The 21997-nt window shown below is 45.6% G+C and overlaps 1 protein-coding gene across 1 annotated transcript in view; it reads right to left on the minus strand.

Moving 5' to 3' along the window:
- Nucleotides 1-458: 458 nt before the first annotated feature.
- SGIP1 (SH3GL interacting endocytic adaptor 1) overlaps nt 459-21997 on the minus strand; it is a 1317316-nt gene continuing 1295777 nt past the window's right edge. The window contains exon 22 of the mRNA XM_078668946.1: nt 459-1494. Within this exon, the coding sequence (XP_078525072.1) occupies nt 1472-1494 (23 nt within the window). The 3' untranslated portion in view covers nt 459-1471. The remainder of the gene's footprint in view (nt 1495-21997) is intronic.

Genomic DNA, 21997 nt, shown 5'->3' on the forward strand with positions numbered 1-21997 from the left:
GAGCCAGTCTGACACATGGGGATAATTCTACAGTAAGGAATATGTGGCTAGAAGTCTCTTACAGATATCTGTATTACACATACCGTTAGATTTTATTTTTACCATATATATATGTCCCTATATCACTTATAGTACAATTAAAATAGGAGCTTTCTTCATCAACTAGTTGAAAATAAAGGACTGGTAGACTAATATCATGCAAATATTGCCAGTTGGCCTTACCCTTGTTAATGGTCATTTGCATTATGAAAGCAAGACAAGTTGTGCCTTAAGCCACAAATGACAATGACCAATAAAAATATATTTCAAACCAGCAGCATTCATGGTATTCAATATCACCCTCAATTCATTAATATCCTCAATTATAATGAAAGCAACTTTTTAATCCGAGTTTGACATTATCAGTGAAAAAGATGCTGCCAATATAAGCCAGGTGCATGCAAAAATACTTAAAGCAATGGAATAGAGATGGTTTACTTCAGAACTTCCACATTTATCGAGTTTGAAAACTATAAATAGACAAACCTTGTTTCAATACACATTATAATTTTACATTTTTAAACTAAGATATGTCGTTTTTGGATTTCAAGAAAATAAGATCATATGTGCAAAATAAGCATTTTCATGGCATTCCCCGACTGACAGCTGGGATAGCATAGGGCAACAAAATGTACTTCAATATCATCCACCAAGTTAAAGTGTGGCAAGAAACACCTGGGAAAAAACGCAATCCGTTGTGTAATAAATAGGACAAAAACATGTCTGTGACCTTTCATCGTGTTGCAGCAGTTTTGGAGTCTCCAAATGAGGGTATATACACCATTGTCTAAAAGTAAAAAAAAAAAAACGGTGTGCGCAGTTTTGAGAATGTTCATCAAGTAAAGTCGTCCATTTGCATACAAAGTCCCTTGGGGCTCACCTTGTGTTGGTTTTAATCACTTAATAAACCGAGGAAGAACAATTTCCTCTGATGCACATCTCCTGGAAATGGAAAATGCAATTTTCTTACCACATGTTCCACTTAGCCTGTTATATATTAGGCACCCCCATAACAGTAATCAATATTTTATTTAAGTGTATGTATTCACAAAATGTAAACTATCTCTCAAAGCATTGTGCCATTCAACTGATCTACCGATAAATTTATATACCACAATTTAAATTACATCCATTTCATGAATGGTAAAATGCTAAAACTCAAGGGTATAACTGCCAAAATACAGCCTTACTGTAATGAGTACAATTTACAAATACAATAATTACATTTTAAAACCATTAACAATGTTACATCTAGTCGTAAATACTGTAGGACGGGGCCACAGTGGACTTCTGAGGAAAACAATGCTGAAAGTAGTTGAAACACTTTCAACAGAACTGCCCCAAATACAGAACTCAGTTCATTTCATCAAATCCATAAGAAAATGTACAGCATTCCTCCGGTTGACCAATGGTTCCATAACTACACGTAACATCAGATATCAGCCAGGTATTTTCCTATAAAAAAAAGAAAATATAGGTTACCACATTTTTTTTCTTATTTCACTTACAAATCTGTACACATCTACTCGAAAAACATCTTGTACAACAATTAATAATTTGTTTATGTAACAAACATCCTGAAAATTTTAAATATAGCTCCTACAAATAAAATCTTACGATAAAATGTAGATATTGTTTCCCAAGTTTAAAGTCCTATCGATTTGTGGAAATACTAAGGAACATTATTTGTTGTAAATTTACATGATTGTCTCCTGTGAGACTTACTGCAATAAGATTTAGGAGGAACATACATACAGTGAACAGTGGATTGGTAGAAGAACATGTCGAGCGCCACAGAGAGCCAGAATTTACTTTTAAAAGGATACCTGGAGAGGAGGAGCTTAGCGTGCACCCAAGATGGTCGCGTGAGCTTAGGGCTCCCGGACCTTCGCAACCTCACCGACTATCCTGAACTTTATCCTGACTTGGACGACGGGTTATTACTGGCACGGCCCTGCTGATTGTTTATCCGTTTTCGGACTTTGATTTGGACATCGGGAGCTGAAGATATGGACTTTTGAACTTTTTCGGCTTGCTCCATGGTGCTGCCCCCGGGCTTGGTTCTCTGCCAGCCGGACAGTAATTGAACAACAACGGATCACGCGAGCCTCCTTTGCCCGGTTGTCTACTTTCAGTTTCGTTTCAGGCGCCTAGTCCTACTTGACTTTGTTTCGATCGCCCTGGCCTGCTGCTTTTCACCTCACCGCTGCTCACCGACTGGTGCCTCGGCCCCCTGTCATTTATCACTTGGTGATTGGTTTGCATCTTCATTTCTATATTGTTGCGGGCGCATCGATTTTAGCCATTTTTACAAGGTCTAGGGCTACCCTTCGGGGCGCACGAACTAAGATGGCCGCCAAGCCTGAGGGAGAGAAACGCAAGACCAGACCGGCAACGAGAGGGGGCTCCGTGCAATCAAATGTCATGGACAGATACACCCTCGTCAAGGGCTCTCCGGGTGGATCAGCTAAATCCCCGACCACGGTGGGGGAAGACTCCCCGCTGGATGAGGAGCTGTCGTTGAGGGACGTCATGGGCGCCATTGCCGGGATGAAGGCCACACTGGGTCAACAGTATGAGGCCCTGGCCCACAAGTTGGATACGGTCGCGGTCGATGTTACCTTGATCAGGGCTGACCTTGCGAAAACTAATGAGAAGGTCAAATCCCTTGATCTAAAGACATCTAGTCTTGTTACTGACGTCTCCGATTTACAGGCAGAGGTCGGTAACTTGCGAGCCGCCCGTGACTATCTCACTCGCCGCCTGGACGACTTTGAGGGCCGTGCAAGACGAAACAACGTCCGTCTGGTTGGTGTCCCGGAAGCTTCCTCGGTGGACCTGCTGGTGGAGGATCTGGTCCTGAATCATCTTGCACCCAAGGGCCTCAGCAAGTTTTTTGCTGTTGAACGTGCACACAGGATCCCGGGTGGTCCGCCTAAGCTGGGCGCTGCTCCGCGACCCATCATTGCTCGGATTTTTAATTTTCGGGATAGGGACGCAATCCTGCAGGCGTCGTCCTATCAGGTCCTACGGCTTATGAGAACACTGCAGTCAGCTTCTACCCGGACTTTACCCAGCAGGTTCAGAAACAGCGGCTAGGATTCCAGGGGGTGAAAAAGAGACTGAGGACTAGAGACATGAAATACGCCATGCTTTTCCCGGCCAGGTTACACGTGTGGTGTACAACGAGCGGACATTTTTCTTTGATCATCCAGGGGCGGCAAGTGACTGGCTGTACACATTGCCCCCTGGCCCGGATCGTTCTGAACACTCTGGACACTCCGGTGGTGCGGAGGGAGGCCCGGTGGAGCAGGAATAAGGGGCTGAATCGGCTCCCGGTCCATCGTATTGACTTTTGGCTGTGGTTTGGTGCTATGACTCTATTGCTTGCCATCATGCTGTCTTCTTGGGGTGTGGGCGGGGGGATGGGCGAGTCTCCCTCCTCTGGGGTTCTTTTTGTAGAATAGTTGTATGTTAGGGCGACAGGCACACTGCAAGTTGGGGTGGCTTTTGAGTCTTACGCAGGGGTGCGGGGTGGGGGGTATGATGTATGGGGTTGATTGGGGGGTTGGGGGATTACAGTTTTCATTTCATTGTTTTCTTCAAGGCATATTGTTGATGATCTCCTGTCGTATAGTGTCGCACACGGTGTGGGGTGGGGACGGGGTTGACCTTTAGGATGGGGGTTAGGGGACTTGAGGTACTGTGTTGGAACGTGAACGGGTTGGGAGATAGGATTAAACGGGGTGTGGTGTTGCAGCTCTTGAGACGGTTGTCCCCTGATGTGGTCCTGCTTCAGGAGACGCATTTGCTTGGCAATACGTGCCACGCAATGAATAGGCGTGGCTATCGTCTCGTCGCGCACTCGGGTTTCACTTCTGGATCCAGGGGGGTGGGCATTCTGTTTCGGAACTCCCTCCCTCTTGCTGTTGATGACATCATCCTTGATGACAGGGGACGGTACGCTGCCATTGTGGGGCGCTGGGAGGGTAGGGTTGTCACCTTGCTCTCTGTCTACGTGCCCCCGGGTCTCCAGACTGCCACTTATGCTGATCTGGGACGAGTGATTTTGGGATTCCCCGAGGGTCTGCTTGTAGTGGGTGGGGATTTTAACTCTGTAGTGTCGGGAATGTGTGATCGCTACCCTCCCCGAGACATTGCGAAGTCACAGTCCTGGTTGGGGGATTTCCTGGAGGCTTTGGGGCTCACCGACTGCTGGCGCCTGCTTCATCCTGGGCAACTGCAGTATACCTTTTACTCTGGTGCCCATGGCAGTCTTTCGAGATTAGATTATGTGCTGATGCCCTCCTCCCAGGCCTCCTCCATACGGGAGGTGAAACATCTTGCTAGGGGTATCTCGGATCATTCCCCGCTGTGGTTGGTTGTGGACGCTCATTTGGGGTCGGAGAGTAGAGTGGCCCCGATCCACTCCTGGTATCTCCGCGACCCCAAGGTTAGGGCGGAACTCATTAAAGCGATTGACCACTACTTTGCCGACAATGTGGGTTCTGTGTCCTCCTCTGTCACGTTGTGGGAAGCGTACAAAACTGTTATTCGGGGCCAGGCTCTCTCCATGATTGGCAATGTCAAGAGAAGTAGGCGGGAGGAGGTTGTTCGTGTTGAAAATGACATCACCGTTCTTGAGGGGGAGTTGGAAACCGAGGTCACCCCGGAGAGGCTGCATCTTCTGGGTCTAAAACAACTTGAGTATAGAGCGCTGGTGACTGATGCTGCAAGGGAGATGAGCAGGGAGCAACAGGGACGACTGTATGATGTGGGGGATAAGGCGGGGAAATTGCTTGCTTGGCTGGATAAGAGGGAACGTGCGAGTCGAGTTGTTCCTGTGATTGTTGATGTGAATGAAGTGAGTATCACCGACCCTGCTGATATTGTTGAATGTTTCGCTGACCACTTTCGGGAAGTGTATTCCCCCGTTTCTGATAGACCGGAACAGGACTCCCACTTGCTCCTGCGTGATATTTCGCTGCCACGTTTGTCTGACCCTGACAGGGATCTTCTAGAGGCTCCGCCTACAGTTGATGAGGTTGCTACGGCTATTCGCTCGGTTCGCTCGGGGAAGGCTTCGGGTCCTAATGGGCTCCCGGTGGAGCTTTACAAGCTCCGTCCGGATGTGATAGCACCATATCTGCGATCGATGTTCTTGGAATCATTGGAGGCAGGCTCCCTCCCTCCCGACCAAAGGCTGGCTTCCATAGTGGTGATCCACAAGGATGGCAAGCCGCGTGACCGCTGCGCCTCCTTTAGGCCCATATCATTGATTAATGCCGAACCAAAGATTCTGGCCAAAGTGCTTGCTACTCGGTTGGTCACAGTTATAGGCGATCTGGTTCACCCGGATCAGTCCGGATTCATACCCCATCGTAACACAGCACTTAATCTTCGGCGCCTGCATGGAGTCCTCGCGCGAGCGGCGACTCTGCGTGAACCTGCCATCTTGGCGTCTTTGGACGCCACCATGGCGTTCGATACGTTGGAATGGCCTTATTTATGGGCGGTTCTCTCTAAATTTGGCTTCGGCCCCTCTTCTATTGCCTGGGTACAATTGCTTTACACCGACCCCTTAACCCAGGTGGTGGTCAACGGTCGTGTCTCGGCCTCCTTTGCTCTTGGTAGGGGAACGCGCCAGGGCTGTCCTTTGTCCCCTCTCTTGTTCGCCCTTGCTTTGGAGCCGTTGGCGGCATGGCTGAGATGGGAACCGTCCTTGAAGGGCATTAGATGGGCTCCGGAGTTTGAGGACCGAATATCCTTATATGCAGACGATATACTCCTATATCTTACGTCGCCTCAGAAATCGTTGATCGTCCTCTTTGACGTTTTAACTTCTTTCCGTAAAAACTCCGGTTTGGTCATCAACTGGTCGAAGTCTTGCATCTAAGTTTTATGCGGCGAGGCCCCTCTCCTGCCTCGGGGATGTTCTATTTCGGTGGTGCGGGAGGGATTCAGGTACTTGGGGATTTTTATCACCTTGGACCCTGTGCTCCGTTACGAACGCAATTTGTTGCCTCCTCTCCAGCGCCTCCGTGCCGATGTGACAGCGTGGGGCAGGCTCCCTCTCTCTCCTCTGGGACGGGCGGCGTTATTTAAGATGATGTCGCTCCCTCGGTTCCTCTATGCGTTGCAGAATACGTTTGATGTTGTGCCCGCCCGTTACTTCCGGGAGATTGAAAGTCTACAGAGACAATTGGTGTGGGGGGGCCGTTCTCGTATTGCTCTTGCGAAGCTGACGCTCCCGTGGTACGACGGGGGTATCGCGCTCCCGGACATCCGCCGCTACTATTGGGCCTCTCAGCTGGGGGCCATCAACCATTGCACTTACGGTCCTTTGCCAAGCCCGGCGTTTGAGATGGATAGATAAAAATTAAAAAAATGGTAGGAGGCCCCCTCTTGGTAGTTTTCAGGGACCAGGGGGAATGACAGAGAAATATGGGGTGTCCCGTATTAAGGCAAGCCTAAGAGACCTCCTACTCAAAATGAGTGTTCTGTATATCTCCGAGTGCTCTGGGATCAAGCTTAGATTCAGCGACTTATCACATCAGAAAGGACTTTAGTGTATGTTTAATACATAAGTAGGCTGCAGATAATATGTTGGGTGACAAATATTTGAAACTAGAATTAAAGTTAAAATTAAAATTAAAACAACTAATTTCTGATATAAAATATCTGTATTTATTCTCATTTAGTACAGAAAGGGACATGTCAAAAAATTCAAAATACATATGTAATCAGTCAACACAATATTATACACATTCATTATACTAAAATCACATTTGGTACATTATTACAAAAGTTGCAATAAAATTCACAGTTTTAAATCATAAACAAGAATCACTATTCGAGTCGACGCAGCGTTTCGGTTTTCCTTATTTCACACCTTCTTCAGGACCGATTCTAAAAAGTTTTTTATTAGAAAAACATTGCACATGTGTCCCTAGTTCTATGTCACACCAACTAGCTTCTTTGTCTCACATTTTGTAGAACTTATTTTAAAAAAAAACAAAAAAAACCCAGATTTTATATAACATGAATCTGCGGCAATGTATTCAACATATTATTGTGAAACATGCAATTCTAGTGTTCGCTCACTTTAACCATTACCATTATTCAGTCATTGTCTAAAAACATTCAAAACTTCTAGCTGATCCTAAAGTTCATCAGAGATATACAGACATCCATGTTACTCGAGGTACATAGGTGATTGTACGACACATCTTACAGTTATATAGTTGTGTCTTTACTAGTTGGGTCTCAATTCCCAGTGAGAGGATTATCAATATTAACCAAAGGGCCTATCCAGGTCACCTTACCTTTAGCACTAGTCTTTGTATTTAAATCCACCCTAATTATTGGTGGTGTCTGGTGCCTCAGTCTTGTACGAGCTGTTGGCAGTAATCTCAAATGTTTCGTTTTCAGGTTATCCCTGTGTTAAGAGGAAAAGAAGGGTGTTCTATTGTATCGTGTCTCATACGACCTTCATTCTATAGTGCATGTAATTTCATTTGTATACCTTCTTTGGTAGGATGTCTTGTCTTCCACACTGTGCGAGGAAGCCACCGTTAAATTTCAGGAAGTAGGGAGTCCTTTTAAACAAACAGAATAAGGTGTTTCAGGGATCTCTAAGTGAGGTCTATTCGTCTATATTTTTCTTACTCATACACCAGCACACTCACCAAGTATCGTGTGGTCAAGACCGCTGTCGTGATTTTCTTCTCGATTACGATCGACTTCAGAAAGCTTTGGGTTTTATTTTCCTTTCTCGCTCCTTTTGACCCACGGGACTCTATGAGTTAATTGTTATATAATTTTAATCCATTGTGTAGGTGGCGTCTATAACTCTGCTAAGTCTAACTTGCTTCTTTTTATTTCGCCGGTACTGATACGATCTAAATATTTTAGTTTTAATTTTTCAATTTGGGTTCTGGGCTCACTTTTAATACTAGGACGCCTTCCCACACGGCGGTGTCCTAACAATTCGTAAAAGTACTATCTTTTATTTAACCACCGCCTCTTTTTAAAAATTCAAGTATATACCCGCCACTCCTTTGTCTTAAGTTAACGGTGCTTAGCTTGAGGGGCTCACCTATTTGATTTGTTTCGGCCTCCCTGCTCCTCGTCACAGCGTCGCCCGATCAGTACGCAGCTTCGGTTAATTGCGAGTCTTGATACTTCGCTGGTGTCCTAGACCTCGTTTTTAAATCGAGCTTTCTAATTGGTACCTACCTCTATGCATGCTGATTGGTCCGATTATCACCTATCGGCGCTTCGTAGTTAAGTAAAATAACGCGGTTGCTATGGCCTACGTCTTCTGGAGAGTTACAGCGTTTCATATGAGCTCCCTAACCCGATTGGGCAATTATTATCCAATCGGAATGTCGTTGTCATGACAATTTCACGCACTCCTCGTGGCAAAGGCACTACTGCGCGCGATCCTAGGTTTTAGGCAGCAATCTCCTATTCTATATTGTTGTCAAACCTCCCATCTTTACACAAACTGCTATATGGCATTTACTATTGAAATTCTTACAGGAAGGCTGATGTTGCCCGAGAACGATCAGCGTTTCCAGTGCCACTAACTTATTAGTTTTGGTTCTGATTCGTGGGACAGTGGTCACATGATTACACCTTTTCGAACCCTGTTACTACATTCTGTATATTCGTTATAGGTCCGGGGTTACCCGAAAACGATCAGCGTTTCCAGTGCCACTAACTTATTAGTTTTGGTTCTGATTCGTGGGACAGTGAACATAAGATTACACCTTTTCGAGCCTTGTTACTACATTCTGCATATTCGTTATAGGTCCGGATTTATGATAATCGATTAAAGGTAATATACTGATGTTATTATGTTCCATTTGTAGGGAGCATGGTAATGTCTAGCAGTGGTGGGTTGGTATAATTACTCTAGCTAATTTAGTAGATTTGTGTTAAACTTTCAAATTAAAATTACAGTTCCATTGGATTAATTCTCATTAACTTGACTCTTATAGTAATTGCGCTCGACTAATGCACGATTAGTTCCCAGTCTTCTTTGCTGTTTAAGCCACATCTCACACTGTTAAATTTCGACATATAGAACTGTTCTCTTTTTTTCCTCTTTACATTGGTATTGCCTCCTCTGTGGTTCAAGACCACAGTTTCGAGGCCACACCATCTTAGATCTTCTACTTTGTGTCCTGCTAGTGTCCAGTGTTCTGTCAGAGGAGCGCCTTTTTTATTATTTCTTATTGCAGATTTATGTTCGTTAAGGCGAGTCCGTACCTCTCTGGATGTTTCGCCTACGTAACAATTTACACGGACATTGTATCAAATATATTATGTTCTTAGTGCGACAATTCATGAAGCTCTTAATCATTACTGTTTTGTTAGTGGTGCTAATGGAACTCCCTTTGATGATATTCCCGCAATTAACGCAACCCTGGCATGGAAAGGTTCCCATTGGCAGAGGTGCATTGTTTATGCATGGTTGGGACTGATTCTTAGTTTCTCTATAGGTATGTACCAACCTATTCTGGATCGTTCTATTTCTGCGAAACGAGAACATGGGTTTCGGTAGTTTCTCTAGTGTTTTATTGGAGATTAAATGCCAGTTTCTATTTATTATATTCTTGACTTTATTGCTTACTTGGCTGAAGTTGGTTACAAAAATTAATGGCTGTACTTCTGCTGCTACAGAAGTTTTCTCTTCAAATAGACTGTCACGGTTATAGTACTTCGCTCTTTTATATGCTTGACGTACCATTCTTCTTGGGTACCCTCTTTCCAAGAACTTATTTTTGAGCACCTCGGCATGTTTTTCAGTCTTTTAGGGCGGTGCAGTTTCTTTTCAGCTTCAAAAACTGTCCAAACGGAATGTTATTTTTTTGGCATGGTGGGTGATTACTGTTGTAATGGAGCATGGTGTTTCTGTCTGTTGTTTTCGTTCTACATTTAGTCTGCCATCTGTGTGTTTAATGATTATATCTAAAAATTCACATTGTTCACGATTTATGTGTGAAGTGAATTTGAGGTTAGTGTCGCCTAAGTTGAGCCATTCTAAAAATTCTATTAGCATGTCCATTTCGCCCGTCCATATAAAGAAAATATCATCTATATATCTGGACACTGTGCTCCGTTACGAACGCAATTTGTTGCCTCCTCTCCAGCGCCTCCGTGCCGATGTGACAGCGTGGGGCAGGTTCCCTCTCTCTCCTCTGGGACGGGTGGCGTTATTTAAGATGATGTCGCTCCCTCGGTTCCTCTATGCGTTGCAGAATACGCTTGATGTTGTGCCCGCCCGTTACTTCCGGGAGATTGAAAGTCTACAGAGACAATTAGTGTGGGGGGGCCGTTCTCGTATTGCTCTTGCGAAGCTGACGCTCCCGTGGTACGACGGGGGTATCGCGCTCCCGGACATCCGCCGCTACTATTGGGCCTCTCAGCTGGGGGCCATCAACCATTGCACTTACGGTCCTTTGCCAAGCCCAGCGTTTGAGATCGATAGATGGCTGCTGCCTGGTGGAGACTACAACAGGGCTCTGTATGCGAAATCTGTTTGCGGATCTCTCACGGGCCCCACTAGGACAGCGGTGTAGGTGTGGCATCGCGCTACAGCGGCCCTGGGCTGGGATGATAAGCCGACCCGTGCTACCCCGCTTTATGCATCGGAAAAACTTGGCTCCCTCTGGAAGTCGAAGGGTTTCGATAAGTGGGATGTGATCGGTATCAGCAGGGTGAATGATGTGTGGATCAAGGGTAAAGTCAAGACGTTTGGGGAGCTGAAAGTTGAGTATGACTTGAATGATAGAGAATCCTTTCGATACGTGCAAATCCGGCACGCGGTTTTGTCTGTGTTTCCCCTGGGCTCGGATATTCCGGAGGCGTCCCCGCTTGAGGATCGGGTGCTAGACGGGCATGTCCCTGACAGCACGATCTCACTCATATACAAGAAGTTGATCAATGCCAGATCCGACTTACTGAGTAACCTTCGGGAGGTGTGGACTAGTGATGGTCTGGAACTCGACGATGAGGATTGGCAGGCGGCGATTTCCTCCCCGAAGGAGGTGGCTATCCCGGCGCGCCTCCAGTTTGTCCAGCTCCAAATTCTTCATAGGGTCTATGTCACTGGTCCTCGTCTGGTGCGAATGGGGTTCTCTGTGGATGGACTGTGCAGGCGTGGTTGTGGTCTGGTGGGTACGTTCTTCCATATTCTTTGGGAATGCCCTGCGGTTATGAGCTATTGGACTCGTGTGCATGAAGTGATGAGTGAGGTCACGGGTGTGCAATCAATGCCAGAGGCGAGGCGGTGTCTGTTGAATGTCTGGGAGCCGAATGATTATGGCCTGGCGCAGCTTCGATGAGTGACCTTGGGTAATATGATTGCTAAGAGGGACATTGCTCAGTTGTGGGGTGCCCAGAGACCACCGACAGTTCTGGTGTGGCAACAAAACATGGACTGGTGCATGTTTAGGGAAAAGACAGTGTATGTTTCCCGTGGCACGCCTCGCAAATGGGGGAAAATTTGGAATCAATGGAACGAATACCGTGGTGGCATCTGTACTCCCCCCCCCCCCCCCCCCCACACCCTCGGGGCTGGATACTGACCTGTCATCCCCCCAACCTGATGTTTCTTCCACGGGAATTTAGCTACCTTGCTTGCTCCTGGACTCCTTCCCCTTCCCCAGTCTCATCACCTACTTCTGGCAATTGATTTGAATATGTACCCCAGCACCGACATGACATACTTGTACCGTATTGCCTTGTTTTCTGTTTTTTCCTTTATGTTTATTTGTTGTTTGCAATTAATAAAAAGATTTTTTTTTTAAAAAGGATACCTGATCTGGATATTTTATCTAGATGAGTTACATGTTTATCAATTAACTATATTGGACATCTTTTATTGCTTTTTAATCCATATCTTGTATTTTTAATTTACAGTGCCTGGTACAACATAGACACGGTGATAAAATGTTAGTCAGGAAGAGAGTATAAACAATGTAAGCGAAAGATGCCTCTATGATAAATGGACATAACTTACAATAACAAGCATTTGCAATGCAATAGGTCTCGCATTAGGAAAGTTAGAGCTATTGGCATTGTAAAGGACACATTTTTTTATTTATGTGTTGGTTTTGAAAATAGATACATTAATAGCATTGTCATTTACAATGCCAATAGCTTAAACTTTCGCAAATGTGACAGCTATTGCATTTGTAATGCAATATTTGTTGAGTGTGAGTCAGTGAGTGAGGATGAGTGGAAGAGTCAGTCAGTGAGTGGGAGAGTCAGTAACTGAGTGAGAGAGAGTGGGCGAGTCGGTCAGTGAGAGCCTGTTAATGACAGTGAGAGAGTCAGTGTGAGAGTGAGTCAGTGAGAGAGTGAGAGAGTCAGTGTGAGTAAGAGTCAGTGTTAGTGAGAGAGTGAGTCTGTGAGTGTTAGTGAGAGTCTGTGAGAGTGTCGATGAGTGTGATAGTGAGTGCGATAGTGAGAGTGAGTCAGCCATTAATGCAAGACATTTGCAGGTAGGATGAGCACTCTAAAGCTCATCTTTCATTGTGACAATGGTTCGGATATACTGCCATTGCGTGTTGTACTCATGTCAATATAATCCCGCATCAAATGGAGTTGCATTCAGGAATATTTGTGCAGTTTTAAACGTCCTAAAAGAAGTGCTTACATGGAGTAGCAATAGCAGGTTATTGACTGTTGCTTTCTTCGGATGACTTGGCAAGAATGTTTATATTATGCTGACCTAACAGTACACACACTCTGAACAATGAATACACAGCCATAATTTTTATAATTAACTAGCTTACCCGTCGCGCGTTGCTGCGATCTCCGAAGAAAGGAAATTCGTCATGATAACATTCAATTTACATTGTGTCATTTTTATTGAAACATATTCATTTTAATATGGAAAACATTTCAAAGTGTTGTTTTAATTCTATTTATTTATTTGAGTACTTGTGGATACACGATTTTTTGTTTTTCCGTCTGGTGCGTACATCTGTATTGGAAAGATTATGAGGGCCCTGGGAGGCCGATATTTAAAAAAGAATTATGCCAGAAACCTTCGCGGGAGTGTACTCAACAACTTCCCAAAGTTTCATGGCGATCGGATGAATGGTGTAGTAATGCATAAAGGACAAACAGACAGACAGACATACTTTCGTTTTTATATATATAGATTTCATTTCATACTCAGATCTGCCAATTCACCGAGGTACAATATATATATTGATTTTCTACACCCCAGGCAGACAGTATCTATGTTTTAGAGGCCAATCCCTACGAAACTCCTTTGTACTGTACTTATATAGTAGATGGGAGACTAATATGTAATAAATGTATGGTTTGGATTAACCAATGAAACATGCACCCACACGGGAGTCTGAGCATCAGCACTGCAGTTTAGTACTGTAAAATGAAACCTTCGCCACCTGAGTAATATAGCCAGGGGTTTATACACCTCTCCTCGGCTCTCGAGGACCATACAAGATGCTCTGCTGCTTGCTTCTTGTGGAAGTTCACTCACAATTGTTACGAAAGATACAGATGTCACACTTGAACCATGAGGAGGTAGCATCATCTACCACTTGGCCCTAACAATACCTTTTCTTCCCCGGGCTCCCCAGTATTTAAAGCTACGTAAAACCACTCGCCCATACGTTTTTCACTGCACCAATTTAGTCCATCTGTTTTTAGCGGTTTCCAAGGATTGGAGGGTTGGGGGGGTGGAGGGATTTGAATGTTTTCATAGATGGACTACATTTGGTCAGTGAAATCGGATTGTTTTTACAGGTTGCCATTCAGAGGGCAGTGCTGGGGTCAGGAAAGGACTGGCTGTGCCCTGAACATCTGGCACCAGCTCTGTGTAAATGCGCTTCTCCAGAGTGTGGCGTTTCACAACACTCACACCCGACACAACCACCCTGAAGTGTAACAAACAGCTCCCTAACTCAAAGACAGGGGCAGGACGCATGCACCCACACCATGTCATATATTTGTGGGTTCAAAGGACCCTCAAGCCACAGGGAAATTAAACATGTTCCCAAAAACAGTATATAAAGCAACTGACTGCGGACACGTTACGTTTTGACAGTATATACAGTTTGACAGCCACAATCAGCCGGTCAGTTTCCCTCTGCAACTAGCGTAGACCCGGGTCCCAATGTGGAACGCTTTTGATTCCAGGAGGTGTGAGCTTACCTTGCCCAGGAATAAAATGGAAGGTGTGAATCGGAGAAACACCCTGGTAAATCTGTCCCAAGCTCTGGTAACTCAGTTGTACATGGACAAACTTTACATATTGCTAATTTTGAAACAAGCAGGGACCTTTCTATCAAACATGCTATGCAGATTTCAGAGAGCATGGTCTGTCTGTCCCTGATTATTTTTTTTATTCAATAACTATTTTGTCTTTTGCTCTCCGGAGGAGAGGAGCCTCTTTCCAAGAAATTATATTTTTTGTTACTCCTGATCCGCCCCCACCTGACCTCCAGTCTAGGAGTCGCCTCTATCTCAGACATGCACTTACTTGTGTTGGGATGCGCTGTCATTTTAAACCTCAGCTACAGACTAGACGAGGTGGGGGAGGAGGGATTCACTTGTAGAAAAACTTCACACTGGCCACGCATGCGCGGTACAGGTTACCTTCGCGTGCCCTGCGGGACGCCCATGCGCCCGGTGTAGGCAGCGCCTGTCCCCAAAGAGGAAGTTAAGTGCGGGAACTGAAGTCCCGGGAGAGCAGCAGATAGCAGTGCGGGCTCCCATGCCTAAGGAGGAAGCCCCGCATTGTGCTGCCAGATATTCGGAGGAGCTGCAGTGCTCCAGTACCGCGCCGCAGCCAGCCACCACACCGGGTGAGTTTGCGCGTTTCCTCTTGGCGGGGGTGGGGGGGCTTGGTCGTGCCGGAGAGTCAGTGTTAGAGGCGTGTGTACGATGCGCCACACCGGGTGAGTTTCCTCTTGGCGGGGGTGGGGGTGGGGTCTTGGTCGTGGCGGGAAGCCGGTCTTAGAGGCTCATGTGCGGTGCGTGTTGACGGGCCGTGGAGCCCACGGCAGAAGGGGGAGGGACAGTGAAAATTACTCCACGAGGCTTGCAAGGGAGACAGGAGATGGGCACAGCACGTGAGTGTACGTGGTGAACGCACGCGTTTACCGATCCAGTCCGAACTGCAGCCTGCGCTTGCCCATCTCCTGTCTCCCTTGCAAGCCCTTGAAAGCATAGTCGACGACTATAGGTCTAGCAGGCGACAGCGCTTCGTCTGCAGGTGCGAGACCTAAAAAAGGGCTTCCAATTGATTGTTGTTACTGGTTTAATCTGACCTTTGAGGGAACCTCTGCAAAGGTCTAGGTACCGGTAAAATGGGCTGGCTATTGATTAATACACTTATCTTCTGCATCATTGTCATTTTATGACCTATCAGGATGAACAACTTACTTACCTTTGATGACGCTCTTTATGGTGTATACTCTAACTAGCTGCAGATTCCTCACTTTTAGAACATCCTCAGCTATAGACTGGATATGGCAGATTTTTCAGCATTGTTTATGTGCCAATAGGTGGTGGTGTGAGGTTCCTCATCGACCCTGATCAGCCCTGAAAAGAGAGCAGGAGCTGCGTATATGTACCACACAAGTGCGCTGACGTCAGTTTCTTTAGTGACACTGTCGGCGCACTTGGACACAAAGTCCAGAATTTAATTATAAGTGCCAGTGTGCAGATCACTAATTTGGGACCTTTTTAGATGGAAAAGAGACAATTTCACGGAATGGGGAGGTGGGAGGGTAGTGAGGAATCTGTGGTCTGATAAGATTATCTACCAGAAAGGAATTAACTTGCTGTTCTAACCGCTGATTCCTCACCTTTAGAATAGATAATAAAGCAGTACAACCTTAATTGGTGGGTATGTGGAATGGCTTAGACCAAAATGTTCCTGTAAGCTCAAACAGGTAAAATTACCTTCTCATCAGACCTGACTGTTAAAGCAGTAGTGCTTTGTGAATGTGTGCAATAAAGCCCACGCTACACCATGGCAGATTTCAAAGATAGGAACCCCGCGTTCCAGTGCTATGCATTATGAGCAGCCTTGGACATGTGGTAAGGGCCCTCAACCCTCCAGGGGATGCTTCTTGGACAACGCATAGCAGGTTTTAATGCAAAGGAGTAGCCACCTGGACAAAGTTCTTTTCTCCACAGCCTTGCCTTTCTTTGCCCCCACATAACCCCACAAATCGCTAATACTCTCCCGATGGTCATAGGTGTGATCAATGTAAAAACTCAACTCTCTTTTGAAGTCCAACTGATGGAGTCTCTCCTTCTCATTCAAGGGGTGAAGCAGAGCAAACATTATTGGGGTTGCGATGGACTATACAACATGAAAGGGAGTCATAACCTAGGTCAGAAAGGCCACTCTAGTCCTTGACATCAGTCTGTCCTGAAAGAAGATGTTGTAGGGCGGCCAGACCAAAAGAGCCTGAAGTTCACTCCTGTGAAGAGCTGAAGTTAATGTGACAAGAAAGACATTTTTCGGCATCAAAAGACTTAGTGGGCAACTATGCCTCAGTTCAAAAGGGGTGCACATAAGAAAGTAAGGATCAAATTAAGATCCCACTGTCTCATCACAAAGATTTTTAGAAGGAAACATATGAATTATACCCTTAAGTAATCACATCACCACAGGGGATCTCCACTAGGACGGTTGGTGCACTAAATGCAAAAAAAAGTCAAAGGGCCAAAAAGGAACCATTAACATTTCCCGCTGCAAGGTCCAGGCGGGCCAAAGACAAAAGATTAGCCTTCAACAAATCTGTGTTATAGGGGTCACACCAAGCCACAAACTTGTTCCAGCATACGGCGTAAACTGACTTTGTAGAAGAATGCCTTGCCCTAAGATTGACATCCACTACTTTGGAAGGGAGATGGAATGTAGTTAACTGCTGCCACTCAATCTCCAAGCATTGAGTTGTAAATGGTGCTATTCTTGGAGCAAGACCATGCCTTCCTGCTACAACATACAATCCTCTTGAAGAGTCAGGATTTCTGGATACCACACTTTCTTTTCCCAATCCAGGGCCACTAACATGACATGTGCCTGGTCATTCTTTATCTTCTTCATAACTCTGTGAATCAGAAGTAGTAGTGGGAAGGCATTCAGGAATCCTGTGCTCCGCTACAGGCAGGATGCATCTCAGAGAACTCCAGTGCGCAAATGTGCTGACATTGCATATTCTCTGTAGTGCTGAAGAGATGAAGCCAGGGTTCTCTCCCTTCTTGGAAAGCACCCTGTGCCACCTCTGGGTATAACTGTGAATTCGTGATCTGTCACTTGTTACTGGCTGAGTTTGTCCACTCTGGAATTTACAGATATCGCCATATGGGGCACAATCAGGACAATGCCCTCACGATTCAGCAGTTCAGGGCATCCTGGCACAAGGCCCAGCACCTCACCCCAACCTGCTTGTTGCAATACCATGTGGCAGAGGTGTTGTTAGTCAGGACCTGAACCAGCCTTCTTTTGATGGATGACAAGAGGCCAAGCAAATGGCCTTGAATCCACCAGAGACTAGTCATTTGATCTATGCCTCTCCCAGATGACATCACCAACGAAGTAAGGATGCATCCGTCACCACTTTCTTCTCTGGGTGAGGGACGGAGAGGGGTCTTCCGCTGGTCTAACTTGTTTGAGCAGCAACTTCTGCAGATGATTTGCAGTCTTGTCTGAAACCTGGATGGACCAAAGAGACTTCAGGTGCTACTGTAGAGCTCAAATATGCCATCTCGCATGGGTAACTAGCAAGGTACAGAAAGCCAATCGGCCAAGAAACCTCAGAGCTGCCCTACCCAGGACACAGACTAAAACATTGGGATTAAAACCTGAATGTCCTGGACTCGCTGATCCATAGGGAAGGCCTGATAGTGCAAAGTATTCAGGAGGGCTCAGATGAAAAGGAGCCTCTGCAAAGGAGACAGAAGTGATATCAGCACATTGATAGCGAACTCACTCCACCCTTAATGTCAGGACCCTCCCCCCATGTCAGGAGACTCGCCTTTGTCTGACAATGGTGGATGACTGACTGAGACGAGCTCACTTTTAACACCCAGTTGTTGAGTTAGGGGAAGACTTATCTCCAAATCCGAAGATATGTGGTGACAGCTGCCAGCACTCTTGTGAATACCAGAGGGGCACTCATAAAGCCAAAAAAGAGGAAGACAGTAAAAATGCTGCTGGTACACCTTCAACCACTAGTAGCCCCTGTGGCACAGAAACAGACCAAAAACTAGGATGAAGGCCTACTTTCTTTTCGACCACCACGAAATAGCAGGAGTAAGAACCAGTAAAAGTTCCTATTTTCGTGGCTCTGACTCTCTCATCTCCTGCAACAAAATGAACAAGCGTTACAGGAAAAGCTACTTTGATGTGGATGGAAGTTGCAGCAGGACAAAGAGGAATATCTGGGCATAGCTCCATTAAACTATTTGCAGGACAAACCTATCGGAGGGTATGGTGTGCCAACCTTGGAGACAATAACAGATTGTGACATCCAGAGGTTGGTTGTGTGCTACTAAATGCAATCAAAAGCAGCCTAAAGGCTGCTGCCTGAGGGGTGAGGCACTAAGAGGTTCACCATCCCTAAGGGTCTGGACATTGTCTACTGGATCCCTGACCCCGAAATGACTGAGGCGCCTGTTGCTGGGGTGGTGTTCCTCGATCTAGCCTATATGCAAAACCCTGGTGAGGCCTCAAAAGGGCAAAGTTGTTGAGGATACTGCCTTGCGGGAATTAAGAGAACTTTAGGAGAGTGCTGTGGCACTTTCTTTGATGCTGGTCAAACAGTGATACCTGTCAAAAGGCACATAAACGGCTGCCTGAATATCATCCAAGAAGCCCATGGACCCGGAGCACCATGTTAGTCCCGACTTCTCTGCCTATGCAGTCATTTGTGTCCAGTCCTGATGGTAAGTGTCTTAAGGGGAAGATAGAATGAATTGGGATTAACTGAGCTCGTAGAAGGCTGAACCAACAAGCGCACCAGAGTAAGATGCTTGTTCAAAAACAAATGGTCGTTCAGAGTGCATCTTTGGCATTGTGCTATCTGTTTATTTACAGGTGGGCAGGAACAAGGTTTAGCTCAGCTATCCACGAGAGTCAGTCATGACTTCATGGAATGGCATCAAGGGCTCAGACAAAGTCTGCCCAGTCAGCAAAACGTCAGTGAGGAAGGTGTTTTTCTCCCCAATATAAAGTAACCGCAGGTCCAGGAACTCAACTGCTCATCTCATGACTACAGCAAATGAGGCTGCCTCTTCCGTAGAAGGGCGAGGGGAGAACTCAACCTCATGTAAGGAGAATTGTGCAGTTAACTGGCCTCTTGTAGACTCATCATCATATTGTGGTGGTAAGAAATATCCATTATCTCCATCATCCTCAACAGCTGGTTGGGCATTTCCTAGGCGAAGGTACAGTTTTGTCAGAATCAAAAGTTAAGTGGGCTCAGGCGTACCCGAACTGTTACAGGGGCAACCTCAGCCATAGTCAAGATTAATTTCGTTCAGAGTGGGACAGGATAACAAACTGTGCTTTCCTCTGGTGTCGTCAGGCCGGCTTCGATGTGGCAGGAACGGTCTTGGGTCTTGGCGCCAGGGAAGGAGTCTGCTCCAAAGTCTAATCTAAACCCCAAAAAGATTCAGGATGCAGAGAAGGCATGCACATGGATCAGTCAGTGTTAACTTGACTGAAAGCCTCTGGGGATCCTTGGGGCCCGAAGGTATACCAGGGGAGCCAGCAGAGTGGAAAATATTCAAAACATGTAGTAAGATATACAAGGGGACCCCAATACTGGAACTGGGGGTAACTATTATGTTTTAAATAACAAGGGTTCCTATATGGCCAATGTGGTCCAAATAGACATGAACAGGTGCAATAGGAATTGTGTTAATCAGTATGCCTCTAGTATAAGTAGGCATATGGAGTAATTACTTCCGAAAGGTGAGGTAAGGAAGTTACTTAGTAGGGACGTAAGGGAGTTATGAAACACATTTTAATTATACAATATGAAAATAAAGCTCAAGAGCTGACAAAAACGTGACAATGAGCGTGATGTGGTGAGTGAAGGTGACTTAAAATATATACATCGCATTGACAACCGAAAGTAAATAATCTCAAATGACAATTTTTAACAATACAGGGAATCTCTTATTGTAGGAGGTAGGCTGCATTTCGATCTCGCTAAGTTGAGATCATCATCAGGACAGAACGTTTATGAGCAGCAGAATCTATTAAAAAACAGTAAATTAAGTTAATGGATTGTCCCTGGGTCCATATTATTTAAAGGAAGTGATTATATTGTGCTCCCAGTGAAAGAAACCCATAAGTATCAAGAGAAATAATTATTCAGAGAACATCAGAAGTTAGTGACTTGAAAAGGGTATGTGATATCCTGTGTCTTGATCAAGCATCAATTAGTAGCGGACACTAATATAAGTTTAGTCGTGAATGCAGCCTAGAAACACATTATCAAGCGAAAATAGTACTTCTGGTAAGAAGTCACCTTACACAGTTGTTGTAATTAATACAAGTGCCAAGTATTTAGGAGCAGAACAAGAGGAATCAAGAGAAGGACAGGCAGAAAAGGAAGCAATCCAAAACCTTACTGGGACACCTGACCAGGGTCGGCGTTGCAGTATGTTTAGAAGTGGATGCTTTAAATAGTGGAAGAATTAGGGCGCAATAAGGAATCAGGTCACTGTAACAGACAAGCATTTCCAATGTAATAGGTATCGCATTTGCAAGACTTTAAGCTATTGGTATTGTAAATGACACTGCCTTTTATTTATGTTTTGAAAACTAAAACAAAAATAAAAGTCATTGTTATTTGCAATGTAAACTCGCGTAAATGCGAGACCTATTGCATTGCAAATGCTTGTTAAATAGATTCACTTGGTGACAGGTGCATGGTTTATAAACAAAAGAAGGAACCCATAAAAACCTACCAAACTCTGCAAGCCATATTAGAAGGTGCGATACACGTTCTTGCACATCACGAACACTTTGAATGGTATTTCTGTTAACATGGCACTAGCTTGTAATTTGCACTTTCCATTTATAAAGCATGTTACAGAGGGGACATACCCCTGGAGGCGACAATAAAGGGATTCAAACTAAATGCGCTAGGGACCTTTTAAGAAGAAAAAGGCGGGTCCATTTTCTGAAGAGGAAGCCGGGAACATTCTTATGGCGGAAGCCCCTGGACCACAAGCAAAAGTAGAAGAGGCCTGTTGGACTTGGCCCTTTTGGCAGGTTCACCGCGAAACTTTTTGCGTTCTCCTAGCCTGTTTCTGTAACCTGGTGTTGGTGATTTTAGGCCTCTGTGCACTTTAGCACTGTGGTCCAGTGTAAAGTGTGTGCGCTCTCTGTGTATGTGTGGTGAGACTGGCCTGCCCTCCCATAGGAATGCATGGGGGATATGAGTGCCCATGGTAATTCCTGATGTGAGAGGAGTGCAGGGGCAAGTTTAGTATGTGCGAACTTGGGAGAATAAATGCTGCGCAATGGTGTGCGCAGATTTATTGCGACTAGTGGAGAAGTGCCACTTTTAGGAGTTAGCATTTATGTGTGCACTGTCTGCCTGCCTGATGTGAATTGCATGTCTGGCTTGTGATTGACAGGGGCTGGTTGGTGTGCTTGGCTCCAGGAGCCAGGATGGGTCTGCCCGGTGGTGATTAGGGAGATCTGCATGTAGATGGGAGGGAGGAGTTGCACCGGGGACCTGAATAGGGCTGTGCCTGCCCTCCACAATGCTGGCTCCACCCCCTGTGGTGCGTCTGATGTCCCTACCTTTCCTGTGAAGAGAGAGGGGAGCTGAGCAAAACAAAGTGCTCCTGAACCAGTTGTATCTGGTTCTCCCCTTGCCCTACAGTTGAGAACAAAGGATTTAGTGGTATAAGAAGGGGCTGTGACCCC

This window comes from Lissotriton helveticus, chromosome 1_2 (assembly GCF_964261635.1).
Source record: "Lissotriton helveticus chromosome 1_2, aLisHel1.1, whole genome shotgun sequence".
Taxonomy (NCBI): Eukaryota; Metazoa; Chordata; class Amphibia; order Caudata; family Salamandridae; genus Lissotriton; species Lissotriton helveticus.